Raw genomic sequence first — 17,597 nt, forward strand, 5'->3', positions numbered from 1 at the left:
TCTAGGTGTATAAGTGGGATGTCAGAGAAAGGAGGTTCAAATGTGAAACGTTTAGTGAAGTGTCATCCACCACCCTCTTCAACCAGGGATCTCCCTCATCTTGCACAAATATTACACTTTTCCCCTGTTTGGCTTGGCTATGACAAGTTATCTCCTGTCCTTCTCTTTATATCAAGGACATGGGGGGGATTAAAAACCACATCACTATTGGATGGCACCTATGTCGTCCACAACTTCAGTCTCTTGAATACAACTGCTTTTGCTGCTCGTGTTTTTTCAGAACCAGCTCATCCTCGGTGTTGTGGGGATTGACGTGACTCTGAATGACATCAAGAAGCTGACGCAGCGATACAATGTGCGTAAGGAATGGATTCCTTCCCTCAGAATGGCATTCTTCCACTCGCCAGTCCCTGCAAAGTCTCAGCTGTGATAATGAGCAAGCAGGCAGGGAAGAGAGGCATCTTTGGGAATTAGCATAAGGTTCACATTTGCTAATTGGGAATTAGCATGAGGTTCACATCTCCTAATTGCTTCCTGCACTTCAGTTCCAAATCAGCCCCACCTATCTGATAGTCATTGCTTCTTCTGCAGTGAGAGAATTTGGAGGGGGGGGCTGTTTAGAAGGCCTTAGGTGTCTATTCTGTGCTTGGGTTGATTAATGGAAGAGGGACAGAGGTCTGTAGAGATTATCTACATGGGAACTTTGATGCAATTCCGCTCTTTCATCTTGAGCTGTAATTTGTTTCTTTTGTTGTCCTCCCATCCAGTTAGGGGCCAACGGCTATATATTTGCTATTGATCTGAATGGATATCTATTGCTACACCCAAATCTGAGACCTCAGGTAAGTACAGTTTTCTCCTCCTTTGAATAACCATTGCCACCCACCACCACCCAAAGATAGTGTGTCTGTTTGGCATCATCTGCTCTCTGTCGCCGCTTTTCACAACACCATTCACTCAAAGAACATTTTTCCATGGGCCAATGCCACGTTTTCCTTCCAACTTCAATGTAATAAGCAGTGACTTGGTGCAAAATTATCTTGCTATTATGCGGAAGGTCGATATAACTGCCTACAGCTGGATTGGTGTCTAACTGCGAACAAATGATTAGGTGCGAATATTAGTGATAACAATTTGACACCAGATTGAAAGTAGTTCCAAACAGCTATCACAAACAAGTGAACTGTCCATATTCAGCCACAGATTTGCCACCAAAAAGCAAGTAATATAACTGAAAGCACCAATGCTTTCTCTCTGTTGATGGTGGTTGTTGTTATTGACCAGTCAAATATTTGCCTAATTGATCAATATGTTGAATTCAATATGTTGAAAATCAATATGTTGAATTCAGCCTTTTGCACTTATCCAGCTCCTGCCCTTTCTATTTCTATGGCCCTTCTTTTTCCTACACCTTTCGTGAAGTTTCTTCTCTGCCATCCATCACTTTTGGTATTTGGTACCTGCCCTCATGATTCCTAGCTCTTAACATCTCTTTCCAGCCTCCCTGCAGCACACACCTTTTTTTCTATCCTCCCACCTAATGGGGATGCTTTTCTGATTTTGAACTATTTTCGCGGTCATGGCATACTCACAACGCCTTCCCCTAAAGTCTGAACTAAGAGCAGAAACATGCTGTGATGTCACAGAATGTTCACTAACATTTTAACTTCTGAGAGGTTTGACTAGCTATTTCCAATCATAATGTGAAATTCAGCCATTCTCATCTCCACCTTTCTTAGCAACAAAAAATCCTTTTTACTTTAGACCCTGCTAGAGGGATTTCCACATTATTCTGCCTCCATATCTTTCTCCTCAGCCATCCTGGGTTTCTCTCCAGAGCTCATACCCTTCCTGTCTCCAGCACCTCTCTGTGGTTTTTTTCTTTTTATTAAACTTCCACATATACATTTTGCACTTACTTTCATTAGCATTTTATAGCACTTCCTCATCAGTAGCTTAGTGATACAGGTTGGACTGCAAAAAGCTGAATTGCCCATATGTGGCAAGGGTGGCAAGATGCCAAACAGGATGGGATTCTTGTGCCTTTAAAAGTTTTGTGGAATAGAATGTTTCACTTTTCTCACCCTTGCAGGATGACTATTAAAGATTAAATATAATTTTATTAGGCCCACTCATTTTAAAAGTATGTATTCTTACAAATATTTTATTTTATGTAAACCACTTAGAGGTGTTTTCTTTTATTAAGCAACATATACTGTATTTTTCCAGGTATAAGACTATATTTCCCCCCAATTTTTTAAAGTTTAAAATTGGGGGGTTGTCTTATACACAGAATGTTTAAAACATTTATTTCTTAATTTTGGGCTCAAAATTATACATGGAATTTTCTTATACATGGAAAAATATGGCAAATCTTGTTAAATAAAATAAATAAAGACACAGCAGCGCTATTCTCTTTTGCACTTGGTCACTATGTCCTAAAAAATAACGTTACTAGGAAGTCTGGGTAAGGACTGGGATCTGGGTCTCCCTGCATTATCTGCCACACCAAGAAAGTCTCCAGTTAGCTGTGTAAGCAGGAAGCCCTTCTGTATCTGGTAGTTCATCAGAATTATAGGCTGATACAAGCAAGCCATTAAAGGGCAAACCGAATGTTTTCAAAAAGTGGGAGATTGAGACTGGGAGAAAACCCCATTGAACTCAGTGGGATGTGGGCAAGGAAAATCAGAAAGTGATTAGACATGCAAATGATTGTCCTGTAAGGGTGTGCCAACAGATGGAGCATTTCCATCTGCCAATTCTCTGAGGCTAAATGTGGGCCATCAACACATTTCTCTGTGGCTGCATGTCTCACTCCTACCAGCTGCCACCATGCGTGCCAAACGCTCCGACCCAAGAGCCGGTGAGTACCTTGGGTGTCAGCCAGTCCGTTAGCAGAGGGGGAGAATCTCATCATCTCCCTCAACAACAAATTGCCCAGACTGATGGAAGGCAGCAGCAATAAGAGATTTCATAGCAGCCAGAGGCATGAGTTGGCCCTGCAGCAGCTCCTGTCTTCTTAGGAGAGGAGGATTATGGTTTGTGATGTTCAGTGAACAGGGAATCAGTATATGATCTGAGGACTCCCATTGTGCAGTGTGTGTAGATGGGTACAGTCCGCTTCTCGCAACTGTGACTTCCCTGCTTGTTCATTCTTTGCTTGTATTTGCACAACCAATTTGTTTTAACATAGTGGATGAATGATGACTGAGGAAACTGGGCAGGGTTGGTCCTAGGTGCTTGGGAATAAAATTAATCTAGACTTCAGCTAATTATTCACCACTCCAACGCTGGGAGCCATTTGCTGTACTTAATGCGGAGCAGGAAATGGTGTTCTTGTCAGCCACAGAGCGCTAATTGCCACCTCTCAAGGACGTGATATATGGACTTCCCTTCTACTCCTGGCAGGTGTAGACAGGAATTAGCTGGCCCCTTTTTATGAAATATTACTTCCTTGGGATATTAAACACGCACACGTGAAGGAGTGAGTGAGGAGCCCTAGGCTAATTTATCTCAGGGGACGCTCTACATCTATCAGGGTGGGGCAAAGAAAACAGGCTTCCAGCTCAGATAGCATTCCAATAAATCTATCATTAAGAGGCCAGCCAGGAATTAGGCCACTGAGAAATGGCAGTGATCAGAGTGAGATATGTTTCATTGGCAGAAACTTCCAACTCAGTTCATCAGTGTTATTAATAGGCAAGTGATGTGGCAGAGACGGACAGAAAGAGCACCAATTTATTCACTTGCCTCAGTCTCACTCTGATCAATAGCCATTTAAATTGCTCAGCAGAGTAGCACCACCACCACCACCCAAGACTCCATGCATTTTCTGTGCTTGGCCTGAACTCAGTCAACTTTTGCACAAGTATCTCTCTTCAGGTAGAACCAACATTACATCTTGGCACACTCAGCCCTAGATAAATTATTTTTTTGTTGAATACTGCCCTTCATCCAAGGATTGCAGGGTTGTTTACAATATAAAAACACAAAACTATTTAGCATAGTAACAAACAAAAACAATACCCCCCCACACACACACACAGTTTAAAAGACCATGGATCATTTAATTGGCCAAATTCCTGGGAGAAGAGGAGTGTTTTTTCCCTGATGCCTAAATATAGGTAACAAAGGCACCAGGTAAGCCCAGTCTCATATTGCCACCCTCCAGACTTCTCATGAGGGAGGCACATGAAAAAGGGCCTCATATTATGATTGCAGAGTCGAGGTTAGTTCATTAGCTTTGTATGTCCTTCCTATCAACGTGGGGGAGGGGGGCTTGAGGATGAGAGAAACCTTTTTTTGGTAAATTCTGTGCTTATATTTTTCTCAACTGCACAATGTAAGGAGGCGGGAGAATTCCAGGAACCTGTGACCCTGGACTTCCTTGATGCTGAACTAGAGGACGAGAACAAAGAGGAGGTAAGTGAAACCTTGGAGGTGGGGTCTGTTCTGTTTTTAGGAAGTTAAGTGCATACAAGACTATTAAGTCGTGGCCATGTGGCCAAAAGCAAAGCTATAAGCCAATTGTGAATATGCTTATGGCTTTGTAGAAGCATTTCGCTCGCTGCAGAAAAGTAAGGTTCCACCACGGGTTCGTCTGCAGGTGTGTCCCCGTATTAAACAGCAATTCATCTTCCTCAGTAAAGTGAATGCTACCATTTCAACAAGATTCCCAGTAATGGCAGCAGTAGGCAATGACTGCTGCAGATATATGTACACCATGAGTACCTTACACTTCCATGTAGTAAAATGCACTTACCCAGTAAATATGCCAACATGTAGGACCAGGGATGAGCAGATATGTCAGTTTTTGTTTCTCTCAGTGTCTCATTTTCCCAGTCTTGAGTTCAGTGCATCACATTTCCACGTCAGATTGCTTTAAAAAAGAAAAAAAGTCCTCATGAAAATTCATCAGCAATTTAGTGCAAATTTCTCTTAATACATCCATTTCTGTTTGCAGTTTTGCCTAATATTTTTGAAAAGCAATTTCCCCTAATATGGTGCAATTGTGTATGTTACTTTCATCAATTTTAATGCACACTTTGCCTTATTATATGTAGTTTTGTACACATTATTTAGCTGGAGAACTGCACTGAAAAAATCAGCGAAGGATGGCTATGCTTTACGCTGTGTATTGTTTTGGAAAGCGTGAATTATGTGGGTTCACCTTTAAATGTGAACTGAATCGAAGGTCTACCCCATTCATGTCTCGCCTCATGCCATAGTAAGCAATGATCAAACGGGGCTTCTTGCCCCATGCATACATGATGTATATATAGGGGAAGTGTGCAAGCTGCTACATGAAATTGTTGTCTGCATAGGAATTGCCAGACATGAAACAACCCTTAGAGGCCTGGCCATGTACAGTATCCCGGGTTACAATCCTTATGCATTTTCACAGAACTTGCATATGGGGTCTGTTCCTTTGGCAATGAAAAATGGTGCCCTGTGTTTATGCCATAACTGAGAGATCGCCCAGGGAGAAGGGTAGGGAGCATCTTGGGGTATAAATACTATCTCCATCCTTGAGACTAGTATTCTGGACTTTCTCAGCATCCAGTTGGAAAACATGGGTAGAGCTCTCATTTTAATTACCTATCTTAGAATATTAAAACAGTTTTCTAGAGAGGTAAGAAATATGTCCAATTGCTATGTGCAACTTCTGGCACTCAGCCATGCCCATTGCGCAATGCCTTCCTTCACATCCTTTCCCCCCCCCCCACTCCAGATCCGGAGAAGCATGATAGATGGATTTAAGGATCAGCGATACATCAAGACTCTGGTCAAATCTCAAGACGAGGTAAAAACTTGTAGTGAACTTTCAGCTTGCTTAGCAAACATAAGAGTGAATTGGTCTGTGTAACCAGGAGTTTTAAAAGACTGGATTAGTTTGCTTGATCCTTAATAGAGAAGGAATGCATGAAGGTTGGGAGTAAACATAAAAACCCTTGAAGTTGACTTATATTGAGTTAACCTATTAGCCCATGTAGACCACTCAACTAGTGAGTCACAGTCTGATCCAGTGTAGGTTGCAACAGAACCACTACCACCATTCAGTTGGGGAAAGTTTAAGAAATGAGCCCCAATTGCATGTTTGGGTTAAAAGTGGGTCCCAGGTCTGAAAAGGTTGATGGCGGTTGAGCTATACCAGGCATCCCCAAACTGCGGCCCTCCAGATGTTTTGGCCTACAACTCCCATGATCCCTAGCTAACAGGACCAGTGGTCGGGGAAGATGGGAATTGTAGTCCAAAACATCTGGAGGGCCGAAGTTTGGGGATGCCTGAGCTATACCATTGTTTTCTACTCTGCCTGGTAATGGCTTTCCAAGTTCTATAGAAGAGGCTTTGCCATTCTCTTTAACCGCCAACTTAAAGCACAGAATGAGAAAAAACAGCTGTCGTTCAGGACCTGAGAAAACACACCTGACTTTTATTTGCAAAATGTGAATGGAACAAGCTGGGAGATTATGACCTCCTTGGCTTTGTGCACCTTTTTTTTGGTACAGTGCCAACCAAGTTTGGAGAGCTTGGAAATGTGTTAACTGGAGTCTACAGTATATACATTTCATCTCCCTCTCCAGAGTGGTGCTTAAGTTGGATCTGGCTCCTGAATTTTTATACCTGGTTTTGGGTATTCAGGACCTGTTAGTGCTCAGCTGTTATGGAAGCATTTTCCCTGCCTGAGATGACTCCAGTGATTTGGGGCATTTTGTCATTGTTCTGGAGGACCAAAGTATATAGACGAAGTCTGCTTTGTCAGATGCAGTTCAGGATTTCATGTCTGCCATGGCACCCATGGGGTTGCCCCAGCATACCATCATCCCAACACTTGTGGCAAGCCACACTCTGGGTCTGGTGTTCTTGATTCAGCAAGACTCATTTGTCATGGTTAGACCAATTCCTTATAAGATTTAGGCTTTCACTGACTCTGTATTTTCACAAAGATTTAGGCTTTCACTGACTCTGTATTTCCACAAGGATTGGGAATCTAGTAGGATGGCTATCTCTCAGAAGTTGATGGATCCAGATGGATTCCTGAGACCACTGGGGCAGTTTCCAATCTTCATTCTATATAGATTCTAATCACCCAATGGGATACAGAGATGAGACGAGGAGGAGTAAATTTAGAACGGCAAGCACGCGTCATGACAGTCTCCATAGCCATCTCCCATAGCCGGAGTCTGCAGCTCTGCTGCCACGTTGATTCACTGCAAGACTGCATGATTTGAAACCTCAAATGACACCTTGAAACAATAGTTTCTGCTTCAGCTTCTGGGGACTTCATACCAAAAAAGTAATGGCTGCCTCTGTGGTACAATCAGCGTCGCTGGAAACAGTAGTGGAAGCCATCATTTTTCAGCATTGTTTGAGGCTTCAGTTTCATGCAATGTGGCAGTGAGCTAGCGGCACAGCTGCTGGCTTGCCAATTTACTAGAAGAGAGGAGAGTGTGTGCAAAAGCTGTTCTGGATTATTACATCATTCTGGTTTTTTATATCGATCCAGAGTAGCACCATGTTTCCACAATTGCTCCTAGGCATGCTCTTACATTGACTTGAACCCAACAGGCTCCTTTGTTTTCTAAGGAGCCTAAGAGCAATGAATCAATTGGGAAGACTTCTATAATGCAGGTTTTGGAAGAAGCCTCACAGTCAGTCTACATAAAAGAATGTAAAGGACTGGTTACAATGAATATTCTTTAATTTTTATTGTGAATTAATATTTGTGTTTTTACTATTTTGCTGTGTGATGCCCCGATAGCTTTATTAAAGCATGGAAGAAATAATAATAATAATAATAATAATAATAATAATAATAATAATAATAATAATTGCTCTCACTCTTATTTCTTCACCATTGACCTTCCAGAGATACATAGATAAAGTCTACAGGACCTATACCTGGGCTCCTATCAAAAGCACAAACTATAGGTAAGGAGCTAACAAGAAGCAGCATGGAGTAATAGCTTCCTTCGTCCTAGTCAGCTGAACTTCCACCATGAATGGTGATCCGAAAGAGTGCTTCAGGATCTCAAGACAGCTATTTAGAAGGCATTGGGGATTTCTAGGAGGTCAAAAGGGCAGCGCTGATTTGAGTGAAGGAAAAATCATTTTTGTGACTGGGAACTAGGAGAGCTGTCCTTCATTGAGGCAATACATGATACTCCTGTCCCCACCATCCCCACCTAACACTGTCACTGTACATCCTCTATGCATTGTAACATGGTCTTCTCAGGACTTCTGCCAAACCGTGTTGAAATGGTAGGTCAACAAGACATCCACAGTGCACAATGTGGGAAGGGGAGAGATCCAAGTGAGCAATGTGCTCTTGACAAATCTAGGACTGGAATGCATCCTTTTATTCGCTCAGGTCAGGGCCAAATCCTAGGCTCTGACCCATTCCTTGAGGAGAGGAAAGCCTAGTCTCAGAGTTAAAGCCTAGTATTCCTCATCAAAGACTGTTCCTTTCAGGCTTGTTCTTGGAAAGAACTTACGCTGGAAAGTCTGGGTAGCTCAGTTGGGGGTGCTGATAACAGGTTCAGTCCTTGTATGGATTGAACAGCTGCATATTCCTGCATTGCAGGGGGTTGGACTTGACCACCTCAGGATCCCTTCCAGCTCTACAATTATAAGATTCTGTGATGGGATGACATGGGTAACAGGTCTCTGGTGTGGGATAATTCCTTGGCAGAAGGGGTGTGGGTTCCGATGGTACAATGGAAGTCCAAATTCTGGGCTCTCTGGCTTAAGGGCCCCTGAGCTGACAGGCACCAGCTCAGGCTCTATCTCAAGCCTGGTCAAGATACTGGGCTATGGATCAGTCTCTGCATCTGATGTCACTGGTCATAAGAACATAAGAAGAGTCTGATGGATCAGGCCAGTGGCCCATCTAGTCCACCATCCCGTTCTCACAGGGGCCAACCAGATGCCTATGGGAAGCCCAAAAGCAGGGTCATTCTAGGCACAACAACACTCTCCCCAATGGTGATTCTCAGCAACTTGCATTCAGAGGTGCACTGCCTCCAACGGTGGAGGTAGAATATAGCCATTGTGGCCAGTGGCTGATGTAGATCCAATGGATCTGACTGGCATCTCTTCATCGAAGACCAGGATGCTGCTCAGGATGGTGTCTAGACAGATACATGTTATTGGTTGGTTGGTTGGTTGCATTTATATCCCACCTTTCTTCCAAGGAGCTCAAGGTGGCATCCATCGTTCTCCTCCTTCCCCATTTTATCTTCACAACAAGCCTGAGCCAGCAATGATGGGTTGGTCCTTAGCTGTCCGATACATGGCTGCAAAACTTGTACTATCAAGAATCTTCATTTACATCTTAACTTTCATTATCCACACCTAAAAATAGTAAGATTTGTAAAGAAATGATTTGCGGAGGAGGTATACTTTCTCACCCTGTATGACACATACAGCTGTCACATTTTACAGCTTTACTATTCCACTAGGAAAAACCAAATGAATACTGTCAGCTTTTTTAAAAATGTAAGGTCTATTTTTTATGTTCTTGCCATTTGATTGTGCTTTTCATAATCCTATGTGATGCTTACATTTGTGACAAAAACCCAGCAGTTGGCAATAATATCCGTTATTAAGCTGGTATAAAGTTTTAGGCAAAGGAGCTTTATTCAAAGTGGAGACATAGTGGGGCAATGATATAATGACTTTCTGAATAATTTTGAAGAGTTACTCCCACATGTAAAAGATTCATGAGGCTGGATGGATAGATAAATAGACAACTGGAATTTAGTAGCAAATTGCCTTAGAGTATTTTCCATACCACTCATTTAATAATAAACTCTAGTGCTAGCAGAATGGAATACAACACACGATTAGCAGAACCTATCCAAAACCAATGGGGTGTCAGACAATCAGGCAAAAATAACTATTCAGTGACAGTAAGTGAATGATGGCCGTCCAGAGAAGAAGTATTGCAGAATCTTTATCTTGATGGATCCATTGAAAAGGTTTAAGCATCTTTGTTCTTGAAGAGCTGTGCATTGCATTGCATTGTATGCACACCCATTGTTATAAGACGTGTAGAAATGCAATATGGGGAAAGGTAAAATGCAGCTATTTCTAATACACAGTGCCCTTCTCAGTTAATAATAATGTGTTTTAAAAGAAATATGCTTATTTTTGTGCATTTAAATTATGACAAAAATTAGAGAGCTGGCCTACTTTAATGGTAGCTCGATGCATCGTTTTTTGAGTGTTTGGTGAGGCTGCCACCTAGTGCACCGTTGTTTGTTGCAAATACACATATTCCCCAGGGATTTCCTAGTGCAGTTGATGTTGACATTACAGTATAAAGTGCAATAACTGTTTGGCCTATTTGAGACAGAAGAACCTGTCCAGCCCAGCTACATAATCAAGGGTCCTTCAGGACTTCTTATCCTAGAGTTGCTCTAAGACTCCCACACTCCCTTCAGCCCCAGCCATCATGCCCAATGGTCAGTGATGTTGAGTGTTGTCGTTCAAAAACACATGGAGGGCACCAGATTGGGGAAAGCTGCCCTGAAGAATAGATGTACAGAATTAGAAACGTGCCATGTTTGTTGTGCATCTCCATATATTTTCTTAATAACTGTTGCATAAAAGCTTTGCTGGTCTTAGGGTGAGTTCTGTATCTGCAATGGCCAATGGAGCCCATTATGAGGAAGTGCTTGCAAGCCCTAGCTCCTTGGAAACCTCCGACAGAAGTCGATACCTGTGCTCATCTTCTCTGTGTTATTATCTCTTTGGCTCCACTGCACCCCCATGCCTCAGTTTGCGCCTCAAATAAAGGTCCAGTTTATCCACCCCTTGGGAAGGTGATACTTAAATTACAGCTATGCTCCATTCCTGACAGATCCAAAGGTCAATAGCTCACTAAAATACTATACTGGATGGTCAATATATTAAATCCCTACTCTTGTTTTTGCCCATGTCTTCAGCCATCAATTGCTGGAAACTATAGAAACCATTATGTGCCGAGCTATCACAGCTATTCCAGAAACACTATTTTTCTCTTTCTTTCTCTCCCCTTTACCAGCCTTGGTTTGGTCTTGCCACACTACAACACGTATTACATCCAAGCTATCCTCAATGACCAGATTCTCCAGGTGAAGTGTAAGTAGATACTTCCCTTTTGCTGTTGGCCTTTCGCGTGCTCTGTGACCCTGAACCCACCAGCTAGCCTAAGGATGGCTAATAAGAGAAAACAAAGCGCCAGACTCACTTTTTACAACGTTTATCAAATGAAAAATAAGAGCAACCCTACACATAGAAGAAGAGGAGGTTTCGCTTTATTCCTGGAAGAATAACGCAGGCTTCCCAGGGATGTGAAGATTTCCCGTGATACTTTGCATAAAACAAACTAAAACCTTTAAAAAAAACACCCAGGGGAGATGAGGTTGAGTTGCTGCTTTAAATGCTTTTTATGTACCAGGTGATAATTCTGTAGCAGCCAGTTAATTTGAAAGCTGGGAAAGTTTGCATGTTTTGTTTTGTTTGTTTCAAGCCATTTTTATTTTTATTTTTATTTTGGATTTATTTTTTCCTAACTAATTTACAATTAATCTGTGTACTTGTGTGTTAGCCTACCCTTGTGTGTGATCCTGGGCCCTACTCTCTCATCGCAGGGTGGGATGGACTTCCAAGGGCGTCTCTAACATCCTGCTCTGAGTGATTCTGGCTGCGTCTCTTTTTCTTCCTGTGTTTATCCCTCTGTCTCTGTAATCTCTCTCCTTTCTCATCTTTTTCTCTCTTTCTTTTCCTTTACCTTCTGTAAGTCCCATACTCCACACACACACACACACACACACACACACACACACACACACAGCATTACTTGTAGTTGCTCAAAATTTCATTCTTAAAGGAGTTCCTTACCACTTGAATAGCAGATTTTATGTTAAATTGTGCCAATATCTTCCAAAGTGCTTCACTTTTGATAACTCTGATCTGGTTATCAACATGTTAGCTTTTATTTAAATAAAGTGTAACCCATCTTCAAAAAAGACATTGAGGTTGCGATTCTGTGCACACTTACCTGAGAATAAGTCCCATTGAACTCAGTGAGGTTTACTTCTGCATAGTATTGCACTGTAAAACTTTTTTTAAAAAAATCCATAGGTGGTTTTCAACTAAGTTTTACTCAGAGTAGAACCACTGAAATTAATGATCATGGGTAATCTAGGTCAGTGGGTCTAGCAGAGTAAAACCTACTCCTATGTTGGCTGTGTTTGTCTCTGAAGGAGATTCAATATAGGAATCATCCTAGATTCTGGACTTTACACTCATGTTAAACTCAAAACATGGACTGAAAGTTAATTCAACAATTCATGATAGTCTTAGCGAGATAGCATATCCCACAAACACCTAGAGCAGAGGATGCCTTTTCTCCCTGGTGGTTACTCTGGCAACTGTGTTCTGAGTTTTATGTCCAGAAGTTACATCATCTCTTTCAGAGAAGGGCTGCTATACACTGTGCAGTATCAGCTCCATAACTTTCATTCTAAATGGCACAGTGGTTGTTCGGTCCCCGAAATCCACTGTTGACTGATTCAAGCTCAGCAATGTAACCAGAGAGAAAGGATCTGTCAGTATCACAACCAGACCAGGATGGTGGCTCACCGCAGAATTGGTGCCCAGGGCTTAATGTGCAGCTTTAGGCACTTTTTATGTTTCCTTTCTCAACAGCACTGTCTCGCCAGAGTGATGCATGCTCTAGATAGCTCCCGCTTGGACTACTGCAATGCACTGTATGTGGGGCTACCTTTGAAGGTGACCCGGAAACTACCATTAATCCAGAATGCAGCAGCTAGACTGGTGACTGGGAACAGCTGTCAAGACCACATAACACCAGTCTTGAAAGACCTATATTGGCTCCCAGTACGTTTCCGACCACAATTCAAAGTGTTGGTGCTGACCTTTAAAGACCTAAACGGCCTCGGTCCAGTATACCTGAAGGAGCGTCTCCACCTCCATCGCTCTGCCCAGACACTGAGGTCCAGTGCTGAGAGCCTTCTGGCTGTTCCCTCGCTTCAAGAAGCCAAGTTACAGGGAACCAGGCAGAGGGCCTTCTCGGTAGTGGCCCCCGACCCGTGGAACTCCCTCCCACCATATGTCAAAGAGAAAAACAACTACCAGACTTTTAGAGGACATCTGAAGGCAGCCCTGTTTAGGGAAGCTTTTAATGTTTAATAGATTATTGTATTTTAATACTTCTGTTGGAAGCCGCCCAGAGTGGCTGGGGAAACCCAGCCAGATGGGCGGGGTATAAATAATAAATTATTTATTGTTGTTGTTGTTATTAAGGCACAATCCCACCTAATCTGGGACAGCCTAGAGTAGGTACTCACTGGCTCCCTTAGAAAGGTAGGACTCTGCTTTACACCAAGTCAGACCGTTTGTCCATCTGACTCAGTACTGTCGACACTGGCTGGCAGTGGCTCTCTGTGGTCTCGGACAGGGGTGTTTCCCAGCCCTATCTGCGGGCACCAGGGATTGAACCTGGAGCCTTTCGCTTCCAAGGCATGTGCTCTACCACTGAGACACAGCCGCTCCCCTGAATGTTGTGTTGAGTTTAACATACAGATACGGTGACATTTTCCACCATCGCTATCACCTTTGGTCCTTCCAGAACCACTGCTAGTGGCTACTCCTGCTCCACCACCTCGTCAGAAGGTCACCCACACCTTCTAAGCAAGTTTTCCATTTCTTCTTAAAGTGGGCATATAGTTTCCCTCCATGCAGCATAATTTGAGGAGGAAGGGCAAGGCCCAGTCTTTTTGGTTGTATTTGCAAAAGAAAATGAAGGAATAACAACAACAACAATAGGAAAAGGACCCCTGGACAGTTAAGTCCAGTCAAATTTGACTATCGGGTGCGGCGCCCATCTCGCTTCAGGCTGAGGGAGCCGCCGTTTGTCCACAGGCAGCTTTCTGGGTCATGTGGCCAGCATGATTAAACCACTTCTGGCACAACAGAACACTGTGACAAGTGCCAGAACTCATAGAAAATGCAATTTACCTTCCTGCTGCAGTGGTACCTAGTTATCTACTTCCACTGGTGTGCTTTCAAACTGCTAGGTTGGCAGGAGCTGGGACAGAGCAATGGGGGCTCATCCCGTTGTGCAGATTCGAACCACCAACCTTACAATCAGCAAGCTCAAGAGGCTCAGTGGTTTAGACTGCAGCGCTAATAATAATAATAATAATAATAATAATAATAATAATAATAATAATAATAATTGCCAGGTCTTCTCTCCACAAGTGGTCTGTTTCCAAGGTTCCTCCACCTGTAAGGTTCTCTTCCTGAAGACAGTCGCACCCACACACTTCACAAACAGACCCAGGCTCACCACACACTCGCCTTCTCCTTTGTCCCTTTGTTTCTTTCCTATTCCCTCTCTCTCTTCTCTCTCTCTCTCTCTCTCTCTCTGTATGTATCCTTTGTTAATCTTGAATTTTGCATGGTCTGCTAACTCAGTAAGAACATTTCTATATCAAGACTGTTGCAAACTGTTTGCTACTGAATTTCATTTTTTCTGTTGGTTATATAATATATATCTATTTATCTAGTTATATCTATACATTTTTTATTATTTTATTACTGTGGCCTTTTTATTGGTACTTTTATTATTCTTTTTTAATTTTTGGTTTCTTTTTCATGTCGTTTTTGCAAGAGGTTTCCTTTCAGTATGATTATGATACACAATATTTTTATTCAAACAGCCATTGAATAAAATATTGTTTGTACCCCCTTCCCCTTTCCACCCAACCCCCCTTTTTTGTTTTCTGTTTTTTGTTTGTTTTTTCTTGCTTTCTCTCTCTGATGGATTCACACAGTACCAAGCAAATTGAAGGGCAAGTATTTTCAGTCTTAGACCACTCCCCTTCCACCATCCCCTTCTCCTCACCCGTGTCCAGTACCCCCACCCGTCACTCCAAACCTTCACCGTTCCCCCTCACCACCTACCCGGCCTGCTTGCCCATTACCTTGCCCGTTTGCCACGCCTAACCTTGCAAACCACCACCAAACTGTTCCTCCCCGTCTCCCGCTCCTCCACTTCCTCCCCTCAAACTTGTTCACCCTTTTTTTGAAAGCAACATGTCTTGTTATGTTCATAATAGCTTCACCACTACTGATCTCCCCACTCCTTCCCTGTGCATTGCTCAGAGACTCAATCCGTTTAAGACGAGCCAACTTCATATGGAATTGTTATGTTTGAATTCAATAAGGTTTTTTGTAGCTAGTTTAATATCCTGCTCTTCTTTCTCCCTGCAAAAAATGCCTCCCTCACGCCCTTCCTTCCCTTCTCCTCTCCTGTCTCACGCCTACCCTACAAATCTTCTTCCCCTATCCTTGTCCCTGTGCTTTCCTTCCTCTTGAAGACAACTCAACCTGAATGGGACAGGGCTGTGCAGAGACCTTCAGACTGAGAAGTGTTTGGAAATGGAGTCGAATATCACTTCCACGAGAAAATGTTTAGGCTTCTTGAGTACTGAAGCAGCAGGGAAAGTAGAAATCTCAGACAGGTCCATAGTGTGTGTAGCGATAGAGGAGGACTTCCTTTGGTCTGCATTTCCAAGCAAACAGACCAAATTCACACCTCCTGGATGAACACCCAGATCAGGACATCAGAGTCCTTAGAATTTTGCAGGACAGGTCTCAACTCTAAAAAAAAAAATGTACAGAATGCATTAAAATAAATACTTTAGGATAAAATGTGTGCCTTAAGATAAATAGGGGTTTAAAATGTATTTTGTGATCAAATACTATTTAGGAACATAGTTGAACACTTATTTAAATACCAATTTTCATTAAAAAAACCTTAAAAAATTCACAGATGAATTCACAAATGGGCTGGGCTGGACTAATGAATAAAGGAATGTGAAATTGTCGTGGGCCCATGCCCTAGCTACATGCAGATCAAAGTTGTTTCCTCAAAAGACACAACCCTCGCAAGATGCAGCCAGCAACAATAGTTCGTTAACAATAACTGTCCCTTAGCTTCCCAGTGATTTCATAGATAAAGGGTACAGAGTGAAGATAATCTACTAAATTTGATGTGGTAAATTTCTCACAAAGGTCTTGATTCAGCACCTTCAGAATCCAGTTGCAGTCTATCCGGCACCTTAGGCTAAAACTGCTTTGCATCCTGTTTTGCATTTTGGGGTTTATAGCTAGAGCCTGGGTCTCCATAGATTTCTGTGTCCTCCTTCTCTTGCGGGTCAAGTCCTGATAACTGCAGAGCAATTGCACTTCACTTTGAACACAGGATAGAATCTGCTGGTCATCTTTCCCAATTATGAACATGAATATGTGTACATGGGACATTAAGAAGCTTTCCACGATAAAATTCCAAGGCCACTGTCTTGTTAACCTACATTGAGGCAGACTCTTTAGAATGCAGGTGCCACTGTTATCAGGGTTCTGTATTGCTAAATAATGTGCTCAGCAAAGATGGGGAACCTGTGGCTCTCCAGATGCTTTGGAACTACAACATCCATTTATCCCTGACCATGGGCTCTGCTGGCTGTTGGAGTCCAGCAACATCTGGACAGCACCATCCCTGGTGTAGAGGAATGTGCAACATCAGCATCCACTGCAGCACTTCATCCAGCTATGGCACGAGCAGAAGAAGAAAAAAAGAGTTATTAAAGACTGCTCCGTAGCAAAAGCAAAATATTGACAATGGGGAACAAAGGCACCCTAGAGCACTCCTTATGTTATGGTCTGAGGCTGTTTGCACATTATCAGATTAAAATGCAGCAAGGTCTCTCTTTTCCCCTTTTTGCTACATTTCAATGTGCATTTGCATGTCGTCGTACCCATCAGTGCAATTGGATGCATTTCCAGGTCACCCACTGCCTGTCCACATCAGTGGGCATGGATGTCTTCAGTCGCCTTGGATTGAAGCTGGATTGGGAGAAAACACATCCAAATGCAGTGTTTCTGAAGAAATGGCAGGATAGATGTGGATCCTGGCTAATGCCATGGGTACACAGCTTCATAAATCGGTGGTGGGAGTGCCCTAGGGTGCAGAGTAAGCAGAAGTGTGTACACAGCCCAGGTTACATGAAAGCCATGATTGGAACTCTGGTTTTGGCAAGGGCAAAGCAGAAACAGGGACCAACTATCCTGTCAGGTATTCCCGGGGTTAAAGGTCCTTTAACGTGGCCTGAGTTGGCAAAGTCTGTGCGGTGAAGAGTTTGCCATTCACACAAAAGCAAAATGAATTGAATATGGAGAGCTATCTTCATGCATATGCTGCCCTTTGATCTTCTCAGTCATCCCTGTCACTACCCAAGGATACATGCATTCTTACAACCTGGACCAGTGGATCCAGAAACACAAGAGGTGTGCCAGTAAATAGAATTGGGGGGTGGGGGGGGTAAGCATACTGACTATTTCATCCATTTACGTTTTATGCCTTAAGGTGCCTAGCAGTTGGGAAGGTGTGTGCAGATAGACATAAAATAAGTGTTTGCCATAAACAGAGAGTGGAAGGAAGAGACACTGTTCATGTATGGGTAGCTGGCACATTGCGGCACCAAAGAGTTATCAGCAGGGACCTGACCTCAAGAGCTAAGGTT

The 17,597-nt window shown here is 42.8% G+C and overlaps 1 protein-coding gene across 2 annotated transcripts in view; it reads left to right on the plus strand.

Moving 5' to 3' along the window:
* CACNA2D2 (calcium voltage-gated channel auxiliary subunit alpha2delta 2) overlaps positions 1 to 17,597 on the plus strand; it is a 551,962-nt gene that overhangs the window by 496,782 nt on the left and 37,583 nt on the right. For both annotated transcript variants that reach the window (XR_009557115.1, XM_060271531.1), the window contains exons 17-22: positions 281 to 355; positions 768 to 842; positions 4,348 to 4,422; positions 5,732 to 5,803; positions 7,871 to 7,932; positions 11,048 to 11,124. Coding sequence is in view for 1 of the 2 variants with exons in the window: in XM_060271531.1 (XP_060127514.1) it covers positions 281 to 355; positions 768 to 842; positions 4,348 to 4,422; positions 5,732 to 5,803; positions 7,871 to 7,932; positions 11,048 to 11,124 (436 nt within the window). In the remaining variant the exon portion in view is untranslated. The remainder of the gene's footprint in view (positions 1 to 280; positions 356 to 767; positions 843 to 4,347; positions 4,423 to 5,731; positions 5,804 to 7,870; positions 7,933 to 11,047; positions 11,125 to 17,597) is intronic.

The sequence above is a fragment of the Zootoca vivipara genome, chromosome 2 (assembly GCF_963506605.1).
Source record: "Zootoca vivipara chromosome 2, rZooViv1.1, whole genome shotgun sequence".
NCBI classification, from domain to species: domain Eukaryota; kingdom Metazoa; phylum Chordata; class Lepidosauria; order Squamata; family Lacertidae; genus Zootoca; species Zootoca vivipara.